Below are 14,725 nucleotides of genomic sequence, written 5' to 3' on the forward strand. Positions count from 1 at the left end.
ACCACCCTCCTCGCTTCAGCCCAGAAATAGCTTCTTCACAGCCGCCCATCATACTGCCTGAAATGCCACTGTTAGAACTTCATTTGGTTTCAGTCTTCCAGAAATATTCGGCAGGGAGAGGGCAGTTAAAACCAGCTACACCCTGTCCAGGACATAAATGTTTGACCAAAAGAAGCCAGTCTTTTTTCATGGAGGTGGCTGTCCCTCCAGAGGAGGCAGCTTCTGCAGGGAGGCACCTGGAATAAATAGGGACGGAGAGGGACACAGACAGTAACTCAGCCAGAACCTTCCTGGTGTCCCAAGGCCCCTGATCGGGCCCCAAATGAAGTCCAGCATTTTAGGCAGGCAAACATCTCTCCAGGCAAAACGCCCACCCCATTGTCTGGCGCCATCTCCCACACATGACTGTGTCTTTGGGGGCTCCCTGTTATGCTAAGAGAGGGGTCCTGGTGAAGGTAGATGCAGAACCATGTGGCTTAGAGCCCCTGGAAAGCTCACGGTGCCCACTAGCCTGGCCTCTGGGGATTGGGCCCGTTCATTTAGCAAAAGGTGTCCCCTCTTTTGATCGTCACCATGAGAAGCCATCCAGTGATTCTGCCAAGATGCCACTCCCAGCTACTCTGTGAAGTGCATCAAAGGTGATCCAAACACACAGAGTCCTCAAACCTCATTTGAGACAAGCCAGCCTCTAAAAAAAAAAAAATCAAAGCTGTTCAAAGTAAGCTCTGCCGGCTTGGTTGGAGTTCTTCTTCATTTTCCTTGCCCAGCCAAAGGACCAATGAGCATCACCGTTGGCTCTGACTTACCCAAGAGGGTGATTATGCAGCCTCTCTGCTTCAGTTCTCCTCCTGCCTGGCCCACTCTGGCTGCCTCACCTTCTCTCCTGGGCCTCCCCAGCTGCCTCAGGGCATGGAGCCTACAGCCCATGGCAGTTGGGGGAGACGTGCTGCAAGGGTGTCCCCACTAACTCCCACAGGTCAAGATGAGGGCAGGGTCGGTGCCTTCTGAGGGCGTGAGGGAGAATCTGTTCTCTGTCTCTCCCCTAGTTTCTGGTGGTTTGCTGGCCATCCTTGGCGTCTGTTGGCTTCTAGAAGCATCACCCCATCTCTGCCTTCATCTTCACATGGTGTTCCTCCTGTGGGCTTGTCTGTGTCCAAATTCCCCCCTTTTATAAGGACCTGCCCTACTCCAATATAACTTCATCTTAACTAGTTACATCTACAAGGACCCCATCTCCAAATAAAGTCACGTTCTGAGGAACTGGGGGTTCAGATTCCAACATACGAATTTTGGGAGGGGACACAATTCCACCCATAGCACCTACCGTAAGCAAACCCTTCAGCTGGTCTGTTGTGGAGTGTGTTTATTTTCATGCCTCCCCAGTTTTTATCTTCTCTGTGTCTGTCTATACTTCTCTAACCAGGATCTTTACAGCCATAATGCCCATGGTAGCAGCTGGACTGATAATAGATGATCCCACACTGCAGCCTGTCCGACGACTTGTTTCCCTTGTAGGCACTGTGTTTTTCCGGTTTTGTTTGAGCTGTGCCTTTGGAATGTCTGCTGCGGCTGCTGCTGCGGCTGGCCTGTCTTCTTTGGCCACTTGAGCTGCATGGCCGTCACCTGCTTGTTCCCATGAAGTGGGTGTCGAGTGTGATTTCAGACATGCCACTCATGATGCTCGGTCTGCACGAGTGAAGCCTCGGAATTCTCAGCTCTGTCACCGATCATTCTTTTTGTCTCTTCTGTTTCTATTCTAAAACCACCTTGTCCATGATCCAGTAAAGAAGGTCCTTTAAGTGACGGGTCAGTAATCAACGCCCACTGTCACCCCCCCCGGCCCCGAGTGACACTAACACTGTTTTTGATCTTCACGCCCTAGCTTTCTAAACCGCTTTGTTTTGCCAAGCCATCGTCAGTAAGCCATTTGATCTTGTTGAAGAAAGGAAAAGCAGAGGAGGGGACGGATGTTTTGATTCTCTCTGTCCCTTGGATAGGAAGTGGCGAGTGGCTTTCCTGCTTACTTAGTCAGGTAGAGGTGAGATGCAACAGTGATGCATTGCTGCTGTTTTTTTGGCCAGCTAATTGCCCTGATTACACTATGGGAAGAGCTCACAAATAACCCGCTATGAAAAACATGCCTTCATCTGCCTGTGCATATTATCTGTCGTAGAGAAAAGAGACTTTAGCTGGTAGGGAGAATGTCTCCAGATAAACTTGGCTTGCCCCAGCTTCACGATGAAACACCACTTTATTCCTAGTAGGAAGTGATTGTAGGATCTAGTAACCACAGAAGAGTAAAATCACTTTCACCCAGATGTGATTAAAACTGAACTCCACAGGCCACAGCACTAAAAAAAAAAAAAAAAAAAAAAAAAAAAGCTAATAGGTGAACAGACGGAGAGAACTAAAAATAGTTGATCTGAAGGTTCGATGTCTCGGTGGTTCATTCCTATTCCTGCTCCCAGGAAACATGACATGGCTATTATATCTCTTACCATGTTCAGAAACCAAAATTCAGGAGTGGGAGAACTTGGCAGGAATAAAAAGAATCTTATCAGAGGCTGGGAGTGTCAAAGGGCAGTGGACAGCTTAGAAAGGGTTTTTGGGCAAGACTCACGGGGGGCCGGGTCAAGTTCACTGGCCAGGGTCCTAGTCTCCGTTGAGGTGGAGTTAAAACAGACCTTGTTTTCAGTGGGCCACTTTATAAGCTTTTGGCCTGTGATTTCTACCTTTATCTTTTAGACATCAGATGTCTCGCTCTGATTAATCAATGATCAGTAGTCACAGCTGTGTTAAAAAGACGTCTCGGTCTACAATAGCTGTCACCGTGTGGCTAGTTACAGGGATAACTTCTAAAGGCCGTCACCATTAAATCAGTTTTTGACACTCCAACTTGATGTTTCCCAAATTTCATTCAGATGCTACGTTCACAGTGTTTATCTAATCAGAGAATCATGTGTACTATTATTTACTTAAAATATTTTTTAATTGTCTCATTTTTCCTAAATACCTACATTTGCCTCATCCTAAGCAGTAATATCCATGAAATCTGGACTTTGATGTGCTATTTATCTAGTTTCCTGATTCATGTTAAATAGATACATAACTACTGAAATTAAAACCATTCATCTCTTTACATCAGAATCATCTTATAATCCATATGGCTTTCCAGTATTACTTTCTCGGCATCATTAGGGTCAAGAAACCCACAATGTATGTTTCCAGTAGCTTTTTCTTTCCTCTGCTGATGAGAAGAAATCCTCAGTAGCAGTTCAGGCGGGCGACATCACATCACATACGTGCAGGCCCTGTTCACACTGTCTCACCTCCAAGGGACTGTGACAATGATACGCAGAATCCCCTGCTGCTTTCTGGAATAACTTTGACCCGCACCCCAACTTATCCTTTCACACCTTGAATTGATTTGCTCCCTTCACGTTTGCTGCTCTCTGTCCCTGGCATTGCAAAAACCGTCAAGTGCACAGCAAAGGGCAGGCTCTCATTTCTTTCTTTCCTTTCCAAAAGGTTTAGCTTCTTCTCCCGAGATAAGAAGCGCCTGGCCAACACGCAGAGACACGTGCACATCCAGGAGTCCTTCGGCCAGTGGGCCAACTCCCACCGCGATGACGGTTACACAGAGCAAGGACAGGAGGCCCTGCAGCACCTGTGACCGTGGCCCACCTCTGCCCTTGGACCTGAACCACTCGCCGCCGGCGCCTGCAGCAGACCCTGCAGCCTCAGGTGTCACGACCTTGCACACCTCTCGGTTCAGACGCACCCTCAAAACTGATCCCTCAAACAAACTGTCTGCTTTGAGGAAGCACAATGACAAACTGATGCCAAACTCTAAAGAAACGTTTATTTATACCCAGGGCTATCACTGTTTGTAATAGATGACTCTGATCTCTTAGGATATATATTTAATAATACCATGAGTGGAGGCCAGACTTTTGCATTAACTTCAGTAACACAAGCTTCTTTAAGCCAAATACATCACTTGCCACTATAATTGCTGTTTGACTTGCTTTGTATGAAATTCTGTGTAGAGGTTTTATTATCATGTTTGTCATACTGAAGTGGGAGGCAGGGAAGTGGTAGGTTTTCATTAGTTATGTTCATCAGTTCATGAAATTGTCGTGGTGGTAGCATAATATATAGGATGCATCGATTGGATAAGCAGGGCCTGTGAAGTCACAGGACGAACTGGCCCGGCTCAGACACAAAGCAACAGAAAATATGGACAACAATCCTCCCACCCAGAAACTGGAGACAACTTTGCAAGAGCTGGTGGTTCTCTATTGCACCTTGTTACTGATAATGCCTCGAGCGTGTAGCAATGTTCAAGGCGAGTGCCTTGGAATCAGCTGTGAATTATGCAGTACTAACCAAACAAAGTTGCTAAGGATGAGACATTGCCATGTTTCTCGTGTGGATTTTTTTTCTTGGCATCTTTTTTTCTTTTAGCCTTCACTATGTCAAATACTTAGTCCCCTGCGAAGAAGACAAATGTCCCAAAGCGGATTGGGAACGAGATGCGGGAGCCTAGGGGATGTGGGATGGTGGGTGGAGATTTGCCAGAGGGAGGGTGGTGAGGGGAATAGATGGCTTGGGGACCGATGTCTGGCTGACTCACAGGGCTGCCGTGGCAGACGGAGAGCCAGATGCTGTCTGCAGCTGGCAAGTTGGGGGTTTGCCCAAATAACGCTGTCTTCTCTCCACTCACGGAGCACCCAGGGTGCAAGACTGGGTGCTCACGGGTTGAGAGAGGTAGCATCTCCTAAGAGAGCACATGTGACAGGGTCGCTTTCTCCATCTTCTGCTATGGTTTACAGAGTCCACACGGACTGTTTCCAGATTGCTGAAAATAACGATCAGACAGGATAATGTTGCTTTAGACGGTGGTTCTCAAACCTGCCTGCCCATCAGCATTACTAGAGTTTATTCCCAGAGAGTGTAAAAGCATGTGTGCTGCGAAGCCCCTCCCCCAGCACCTTTAGTGCCCTTCCCAGGGGTAACTGGGGTTGCCAGTTTCTTGGGTGTCTTTCCTGAAATGGTTTATAAATATATATACAATTATGTAAAAAAATACACATATATATTTCCATTTTCTTTTTACATAAATGGCAGCATACTATATACATGCTATTCTGTACTTTTATTTATTTTTTTTTTGCTGAGGAAGATCAGCCCTGAGCTAACATCTGTGCCAATCCTCCTTTACTTTGTATGTGGGTGGCTGCCACAGCACGGCTGACAAGTGGTGTAGGTCTGTGCCTGGGATCCGAACCCATGAACTCAGGCCGCTGACGTGGAGCGTGCCAAACTTTAACCACTACACCACGGGCCTGGGGCCTGTACGTTTCTTTTCTTAGAATACCCCGGACATGACTCCACATCAGTATGTAAGACAGTGGGTCTCAAGCAGGGGTGATTCTGCCCCCCAGGGACATGTGGCACTGTCTGGAGACATTTTTGGTTGTCAGAACCGGGGAGGGGACAGTGCTGCTGTCATCCAGTGCGTAGGCTCTAGGGATGCTGCTAAACATCCTACAATGCCCAGGACAGCCCCCACAACAAAGAATGATCCAGCCCCAAACGTCAGCAGTGCCAAGGCTGAGGAACCCTGGTCTACGATACAGATGTGTGATTTGTTCAAGTCTGTCCCCCACTGGTGGACAGGCAGCTTCCTTCCAATCTTACTGTCTAAAACAGCACTGCACACTTTCACACATGTGCGTCGGTCTGCAGAATAAACTAGAAGCAGAATTGCTGGGTTAGAGGACGTACGCCTTTGTCACGCTGACGGCGCCTGCTGAAATCCCTATCATGAGGGTTCTACCAATTTTTTTTTTTTTTTTTTAGTTTCCAGGACCCATACTAGACAAAGCCCAAATGTCCAGGGATGGGGTCTGAGTGTGCATATTTTTTTAATCCATCCAAGCCAGGGTTGCCAACCACTAGCTTAGACTGTGTAAACAGTACAACTGGATCTGCTTCTTCCGATGCTCTCACAACGCAAGCTTTCCTGCTGTGGGGCACTCGTGTGTAGCTGAAGTACCTACATCTGCAGCCCAAGACACACTTTTGGTGCCACACTAGGGAGCACTTTGTAAATGAAATGTGAGTGAAATCAGAAAGGTGTTCCTGCAAGGCTGTTTACTATCTTGGGAGACAGTAAAATTCTGCACTGGAAATTTACAAAGGAAAGAACATTTTTCTAAAACTGCTCTAAGATTGACAGCAATTTTCAGATTTAGCAGGTTCCCTATGTAACACTGAGAGTCATACTCCCAATACAAAAACCTATAATGAATGTAAGTCTTGATACTAAATCAGACATTTATTTTGCATGAAACATCGTCAATTTTAAGAACCTGAACTTTCAAAGATATAGCCATTGATAAAACAAAAGTGCTAAGTGTCACTTTTTTGAAAACCATGTGAACAGTAAGGTACTCCTCCAAAGGCCTCAGAAGTTAGGTCACTGTATCCAGCTTTCAAACAAACCAGATGCTGGATGATCAAGAGAGAAAGACAAATCAATCCATCAGAACCAGATACAAACCTTCCACTGATTTCTCTTCATCTTCATTTCCCTGTCATTCTTTTGAGCTTTATCTTTTTAAAGCACTGGAAGATTCCATAGACCATAGATAGCCCCGTAGCCCTGCAACTTTGGTTTTTCATTTTAAATGCCAGCCTCCCCACCAAAAAAGGAAAGAAACAAGGCAGTCAGCATTTGGATCCAGAATGGAGTTACATTTGTTCAAGAGTGCTGGTCACTGAGGCAGATCACTGCTCAGGCCGGCTTTGGTATTGAGTCTCTGGACATTCTCCTTGGATTCACTTTTTTATCCCATTTTTATTTCAATTCAGCAGACCCTTGCATTATGAAGATGGAAAAAATACAACTTATTCTGGCCAGATTCGGGTCCCCAGGAGTCTGAGAGCAACGCAAATGATTTTTGGTCGTCACCTCTTTTTGCCAAGCCCTCAAAATGGTCATTTCCAAGATGGGAGAAAATCAAATTCTTAAATTCTCTACTGCCGAATTAAATGAGAATGGTGGCTCCTGACACATGCCCTTCCATACAGATCCCAGCGAGTACAACATTGTTGCTCAAGCTTATTAAATAACGTGTCCATTGAACTATAAGATGAAGAGAAACTCACAAGGTTCAGCTTGAACCTGGGTTACAGATTAGAAAGAAAACTTACTCGAAACCCCATTATCACCACCAAGTTTTATTCAAGCATTGGACTTACACCGTGTATAAGAGCCATGCAGATGGCTCTGCGCTCACTCAGGCTGGGACTCGAGGAAAGGAGGTGGTGGTGGTGAGCCTCTACTTACTTCTGTCCCTCTTCTCCCTCCCCTTGACCCTGTCATCTCTGAAGTCCCTCTCTCTCTCCCAGTCACTTTCAGGCCACACCCTGGCTGGCTCTCTTTCCTGCCATCTCTTCTCCCGGCCCCGGTCGTGGTCTCGATCCCTCGTCCTCGAGTCCCAGTGCCTTTCTCGGGATCGAGATCGCTCCCTCTTTTCCCGCTTTGCCTCTCTATACTGCTCGTTTTTAACAACTGGCAAATTAATGGGTTTTCGAAAAGGTCGATCCCGCCCCCCAAATCGCAGTTGCCCAGACTCCTTTTTGCCCCCCAGACCTCCTCCAAGTCGCCGAGGAATCCACCCTTTGAGAGTCCTTTCCAGTTCATAGTCCACAAATATCTCATGCTGGTCAATAAGCAGGCCGTCTGCGTCTCGGTAGGCCTTGATCAGAGAACGCTCCTCTTTGTATTCGACGAAGGCGTAGCCCTTGGAAAAGCCTGTGACCAAGTCCCTCACCAGCCGAAGCCGCCGGATGTCTCCGTAGCGGGAAAATACTTCCTTTAACTTCTCCTCCTTGGTCTGCAAGTTTAGTCTGGCCACAAACAGGGTGAGGAGGGGGTCCCCTGTGACGCCTTTGTTGGGGGCATATCGTGCCAACATTGCCCTCCAGACCGCGCGATCATGTGGTTCTTCATCGGTGCCATCGATGCTGCCAGCTTTAAGCGGGTCATACTCCTTGGCGATGGGCATCCAATCGTTCATGTTCTAGGAAGGATCACAGCAAGTGTTGACATAGCACCTACCATGAGCTCCTCATTTAATCCTTACAACAACCCCATGAAGTAGACACTATGATTCACCCCTTCCACAAGAGGGAAGGAAGCGATTCCCAGAGGCTGAGGCCTCCCAGCTAGAAAGTGGAGGAGACAGTATTGAAGCCAAGCAGTGGGGCTCTGAGATGCTCTTACCCACTCCCCCTCCCAGGAGGCAGCAGAGGACAAATGTGAGTTTGACCCATAACGTGTATCATCCAGCTTAGCCATAGCAGGGCACGTACCAACTACATTATAAGGTGACCACAAGGATCGAAATCCAAGCTCATGTTTCAGAGACTTTAAAATGGTCCTAGGAAAACCAGCCTGAAAACTACTATGGAAAATGGCATTTTTTAAAAGAATTTCAGACATATACCAACATAGAGAATGGCATAACCCTCCACGAACTCCTCATCTGACTCCAACTGTGAGCAACACGTGGCCAGTCTAATTTCATCTGTGCCCCACTCACGTCCCTGCTCCCGGATTACTCTGAAGCAAATTCCAGATATTATATCACTCATCTGTAAACATTTCAGTATATGTCACTAAAACTAAGGACTTTCTTTTAAAACAAAACTACAAGGGAAAATGGTGCTTTGGACATAGCATTTTGCATCTGTCAGTAAACAGGAAACAAAGCTAAAATGACAGTGACCCAGTAGCAGTCTCTTCGGTTCAAGAGGAATATGGGAGTTCTTCCCAGTTCCCTAGCTGATAATCCACTTATGCCTTGGAGCATGAGAATTGGTTGCAATGGTAATTTTAGCCCAGCAAGCATACTGTGATTGTCATTCATTCTGATACACGATGATTTTTGTTTTGAAAGAGGGTGGGAAGGTTTAAGTTCAGAGAGGCTGATACATGATAATTGATTCACATGAATCTGCTGAAATAATACAATGCTTGCCAACATCTCAGACTGCTAATGCTCATATGATCACCTCTGTAAAACTTCAGAGCCAACGCTGAAATATGTTAAAAACCTGGGCTCTGTCATGTATATGGCAATCCTCATTCCTAACGGCATCTTTCCATATTTATTAAAATGATATCTATAGGGGCCGGCCCCGTGGCTTAGCGGTTGGGTGCGCGCGCTCCGCTGCTGGCGGCCCGGGTTCAGATCCCGGGCGCGCACCGACGTACCGCTTCTCCGGCCATGCTGAGGCCGCGTCCCACGTACAGCAACTAGAAGGATATGCAGCTATGACATACATCTATCTACTGGGGCTTTGGAGGGAAAAAATAAATAAATAAAATCTTTAAAAAAAAAAATAAATAAAAAATAAAATGATATCTATAAACTTTTCCCCTCTTACTCAGATTTTCCTCAAGGATCTTTTTTGCTTTTGTTCTTCTTCAGTTGATGGGTTATGTAGGGGGAGTGACTGTTTATGGGGTGCATTGTGGAATTTTTTTTCCCAGTATAAAAGCCAAGTGCCTACAGAATAAAATCCAAAGTCAATGGCACTGCACTCGAGACCTCTGACCTCAGTTAGCCTCTCACCATATCCCACTGCAAAACCTATTCTACCCAGGATTGCCCCTCATTCCTTGAATGCGCCCTAATTCCCCAGCTTCATGTCTCTCCCGGTGCAGTTTTCTCTGCTGGAAATATTCTCTTCCTTTCTGCCTCCCACATCTCCACTTCTGGAAATTCTACTGGTCCTTCCAAGCCCAGCTTCCAACCTCTTCCCCATGAAGCAAACTCATCTCTCCCACAGCTCACGGTACCTCTTCTGTCTTACTGATCACGTCTTGCCCAACACACAGTAAACACTCTTCAATCTAGTGTCTGCCTTACTTTACCTCCAGATTCTAGAAACTTCCTGATAAATGCTGAGGAACTGAACCAACTCCGATCAAAATTCACTGGACATTTTTTGGTCCAAATCAGACAAAAATGACCACTTCATTGAGAACTGAGAAGCAGGACAACATTACACTGTCTGCCACCAAACTATAAAAGGAGGGCATATATGTCTGTCATCATTAACAAGCAACTTTGGGGAAGATGCCTCTCTGGTATCCTTATCAGTAAAAGGATGATAAACAGCTGGAGTGAGGAGACGAGAGAGAGACAGTCAGTTTTGGTCCAGCCTCTAATACACTTGGTGTCTTTTCTCTCTTGTGGTTGGAATTTCTCCATGTGAAAAAAAATGAGAGAGCACTGTGTTGTTGGATTCTCTCCCGCCTCTAGTATTCTCTATATCGATTCCACTCTACTGGCCCTAAAATTCTTAGATTCTAATCTTACTCCCTACCAGGTTGCAGGAAAAAACCAAGGACCATAATAACTATAGTGAACTTGTATTGAACACTTAGGAGGTCTAGGCCCTGTGCTAAGCAGCTAACTCCTCTCAGCTCTCAACACTAGCAGGATGTAGGTTTTACTACTATTGCCATTTCAGATGAGGAAGGTGAGACACAAAAAGGTGGTGTTTTGCCCCAAATCACAAAGCTAAGAAGTAGCCCAGCCAGGGAGTTAGAATCAAGGGCTTTTTCTACTCCTACTCCAGAACCTGAGCTCTTAAATATTTCCTTAAATGGCTGTCATAAAATCTAAAGCTTTGGAGATAGGGATAGAAAAAAAGCCACCAGGATTCCGAGTGTTTGAGGCTGAGACCCCCCAAGTGGGAAAGGATCCCTTCCCAGATCAACAGGAAAAGGTCACAGATTCACCAGTTAAAACTGACATTACTACTACACAGTCAGAGCTCCTGTTCAAGGCTTTAAGAGTTTTTCAAATTAAAATCTGAAGAGAATTACAAAGGGATAAGCACGGATTTTCTGTTATCTCCCTCATCGGTATACTTCTATCAATACTAAATGCCGAGAGAACAGCAGGCTTCACGGCTTCTCATTAATCTTTCCAGGTGTATTTCCTCCGCTGCAGCATTACGTTGAGATTTCCTACAATTTCTTTGGATTTTTCAGATTCATGTCATTATTTCAAAAACGGGGATGAGATGTGAGAGATGAATGGTGGGGGGGGGGGCATTTCACCACCAAAGACAAAAGTGTGGAAAGTGAAAAGGAGCACTGGATCAGGAGTCAGAATACCAGGTTTAAGACCTGGTTCTATCTTGGGCAAAATTTAAATCATCTGTAATATGTAGCCAAATGCCACGGCACTAGGTTTTCGTGAAAATTAGATAAGACGGTGTATATGAAAGTGCTTTATAATTATAAATTATTATAGAAATAAAACTTGTTATTAAACAAAGCACGCCTCTCCTTACTGAGTCTGCAGTTAAGACATCCCGCGCTTCCCACCCAAGAGGGAAACAAACTGAAGGCGGGACCCGCAGAGCGTTCCGAGCATGCGCAGTGGCGCCGTGGCCCCTAAGGCGGAAGTCTCAGTGGAAAGCCTATATTCCCAGTGCTCCGGCAGCGCCTCCGCTTCGGGCGTTGGCTCTGGAGGCTGGCTCCCCCTGCCCCTCACCCTCTGGGTGGCCGCAGACCAGAAGGGGCCATCCTTCCAACCCAGCTCTCGCCCCCGCTCCCCGCAACACAACCCCAAAAGGTCTCCCCCTTTGCCAGGTTTCAACATGGCGGCTCATACACGAACAGACACGGCGTCCGGGCCGAATTCCCTCGTCCTTCTCGCCAGGGTGGACTCTGCTCCCGCCAAGCCGCCCCCACTAACCTCAGCAAGGCTCGGGCTTCCTTTCCCACGACGACTGGCGCGGAGCTCCAAGCGACGTATGATTCTTCCTGCTTGCCTCAGCGGACCTTTATGTTGGAAGAAGCAGATTCGTCACGGGCGCTGTTTTCGATTTTGTTTTTATTCTAAGAAATTTAGTGACATGCATTGAGCATCGAGAGCATATCCTTTCCGAAAAGAATGAAGTTTCCGTTTTTCTAATTTTTTTCACGAGGATAAAAACGGCTAAATTGAACAATTGAGTAGAAAGACTATCGAATGTGCAGTTAATTGTCTGGGAGCAGCTGAATTTCTCGCAGTAGGGAAGGGATCTTTCACCGGGGTGGCCTTTTAGTGCTTAGACTCGCTGCGAGAATCTGATTGTATTATGGTTTTTCCCGGAGAAAATGCCTGCGCCGGTTCACGTGAAATTTTGTACGTACGTTTTCCCAACCCCTAGCTTTAACAAATTCGCTTTCCACTAAAGCAAAATCGCGTGGAAGCTTGTTAAAATGCCGTTTCCTGGGCCCCTCCGGGGTCGTTGAAGTCAGAACCTCTGGAACTTTGCTTTTTACTTTTTTTAATTCATGTCATAATAGTTTATAACATTGTGAAATTTTTGTTGTACATTGTTGTCAGTCGCCATATAAATGCGTCCCTTCACCCCCTGTGCCCACCCCTCAACCTCCTTCCCCCTGCTAACCACCAAACTGTTCCCTCTGTCCCTGTGTTAGTTTATCTTCCACATATGAATGAAATTATGCAGTGTTTGTCTTTCTCTGTCTGGCTTATTTCTACATAATACCCTCCATGTCCATCCGTGTTGTTGCAAATGGGATGATTTTGTCTTTTTTCATGGCTGAGTAGTATTCCTGTGTGTGTGTGTGTGTGTGTGTGTGTGTGTGTATACCCCACATCTTCTTTATCCGGTCATCAGTGGAGGGACACTTTGGTTGCTTCCACTTCTTGGCTATAGTGAATAATGCTGCAATGAACATAGGGGTGCATAAGCCTCTTTGGATGGTTGATTTCAGGTTCTTTGGATAAATACCCAGAAGTGGGATAGCTGGGTCATAAGGTATTTCTATTTTTTTTTAAGTAAGCGTTTATTTTTATGCTCACTTGCCTGCATGTCAACTGTTGTTTATTTATTTTATTTTATTTTATTTTATTTTGAGGAAGACTGGTGTTGAGCTAACATCTGTTGCCAATCTTCCTCCTCTTTTCCTAATTTCTCCCCAAAGCCCCAGTAGATAGTTGTATGTCATAGTTGTACATCCTTCTAGTTGCTCTATAGGGACACCGCCTCAGCATGGCTTGATGGGTGGTGCGTAGGTCCACACACAGGATCTGAACCAGTGAACCCCAGGCCGCCAAAGCGAAGCACGCGAACTTAACTGCTATGACATGGGGGCTGCCCTAAGGTATTTCTATTTTTAATTTTTTGAGGAATCTCCATACTGTTTTCCATAGTGGCTGCACCAGTTTGCATTCCCACCAGCGGTGAATGAGGGTTCCCTTTTTTCCACAGCCTCTCTAACATTTGTTATTTTTTGTCTTAGTGATTATAGCCATTCTAACGGGTGTGAGGTGATATTTTAGTGTAGTTTTGACTTGCATTTCCCTGATGACTATTGATGTTGAACATCTTTTCATGTGCCCAGTGGCCATCTCTGTATCTTCTTTGGAGAAGTGTCTGTTCATTTCCTCTGCCCATTTTTTGCTCGGGTTGTCTGTTTTTTTGTTGTTCAGTTGTGTGAGTTCTTTTTATATTATGGAGATTAACCCCTTGTCAGATCTATGATTTGCAAATATTTTCTCCCAGCTGGTGGGTTGTCTTTTCATTTTGATCCTGGTGTCATTTGCCTTGCAGAAGCTCTTTAGTCTGATGAAGTCCCACTTGTTTATTTTTTCTTTTGTTTCTCTTGCCCGAGTAGACATGGAATTCAAAAAGATCCCTCTATGACCGATGTCAAAGAGTGTACTGCCTACATATTCTTCCAGGAGTTTTATAGTTTCAGGTCTTATCTTCAAGCCTTTGATCCATTTTGAGTTAATTTTTGTGTATGGCGAAAGAAAAAGGGTCTATTTTCATTGTTTTGCATGTGGCTGTCCAGTTTTCCCAGCACCATTTATTGAAGAGACTTTCCTTTCTCCATTGTATGTTCTTAGCTCTTTTGTCAAAGATTAGCTGTCCGTAGATGTGTGGTTTTATTTCTGGGCTTTTCATTCTGTTCCATTGATCTGTGTGTCTGTTTTTGTACTAGTACCACGCTGTTTTAATTATTATAGCTTTGTAGTATATTTTGAAGTCAGAGATTGTGATGCCTCCAGCTTTGTTCTTTTTCTCAGAATTGCTTTAGCTATTCGGGGTCTTTTGTTGCCCCATATGAATTTTAGTATTCCTTGTTCTATTTCCGTGAAGAATGTCATTGGGATTGCATTGAATCTGTAGATTGCTTTAGGTAGTATGGACATTTTAACTACGTTTATTCTTCCAGTCCATGTGCATGGGATATCTTTCCATTTCTTTATGTTATCATCGATTTCTTTCAATAACGTCTTATAGTTTTCATTGTATAGGTCTTTCACTTCCTTGGTTAAATTTGTTCCTAGGTATTTTATTCTTTTTGTTTCAATTGTGAATGGGATTGTATTCTTGATGGAACTTTGCATTTTTTGCAAGTCCCCAAATGATTCTTTAAGCACACTGAAGGACCGCTGCCTTTCGAGTCGCAATTAAGAAGCCCAAATTTAAATCCTGGGCGTGGGAGGGAGACAGGAGGACCACGTGGTCAATAAATATTTGTAGAATGGATAGATGTATGCATTCAGATTATGTTGTTTCTTTTTTGATAGGTCAGTATATTCGGGGAGATTATGACTTGATTGTGTTATAACTTGAAATTTCTTGATACAGTCGTGTTTTCTTAAAT

General features: G+C 45.2%; 2 protein-coding genes across 3 annotated transcripts in view; one reads left to right on the forward strand and one right to left on the reverse strand.

Moving 5' to 3' along the window:
• RILPL1 (Rab interacting lysosomal protein like 1) overlaps positions 1-4,416 on the forward strand; it is a 43,514-nt gene extending 39,098 nt beyond the window's left edge. Inside the window, exon 7 of one of the 2 annotated variants that reach the window (XM_058531275.1) lies at positions 1,424-2,333. In XM_058531275.1, the coding sequence (XP_058387258.1) occupies positions 1,424-1,607 (184 nt within the window). In that variant the 3' untranslated portion in view covers positions 1,608-2,333. Of the gene's footprint in view, positions 1-1,423; positions 2,334-3,528 lie in introns of those variants that run through there. The other variant, XM_058531274.1, reaches the window with a different exon arrangement.
• A 1,912-nt stretch (positions 4,417-6,328) lies between these two features.
• On the reverse strand, positions 6,329-11,892 carry SNRNP35 (small nuclear ribonucleoprotein U11/U12 subunit 35). The gene is made up of 2 exons (XM_058531281.1): positions 11,793-11,892; positions 6,329-8,093 (listed from the first exon to the last, which is right to left on the reverse strand). The coding sequence occupies exon 2, from the start codon at positions 8,088-8,090 to the stop codon at positions 7,350-7,352; it is 741 nt and encodes a 246-aa protein (XP_058387264.1). The 5' UTR covers positions 8,091-8,093; positions 11,793-11,892; the 3' UTR covers positions 6,329-7,349.
• Positions 11,893-14,725: the final 2,833 nt, after the last annotated feature.

The sequence above is a fragment of the Diceros bicornis genome, chromosome 35 (assembly GCF_020826845.1).
Source record: "Diceros bicornis minor isolate mBicDic1 chromosome 35, mDicBic1.mat.cur, whole genome shotgun sequence".
Lineage (NCBI taxonomy): Eukaryota > Metazoa > Chordata > Mammalia > Perissodactyla > Rhinocerotidae > Diceros > Diceros bicornis.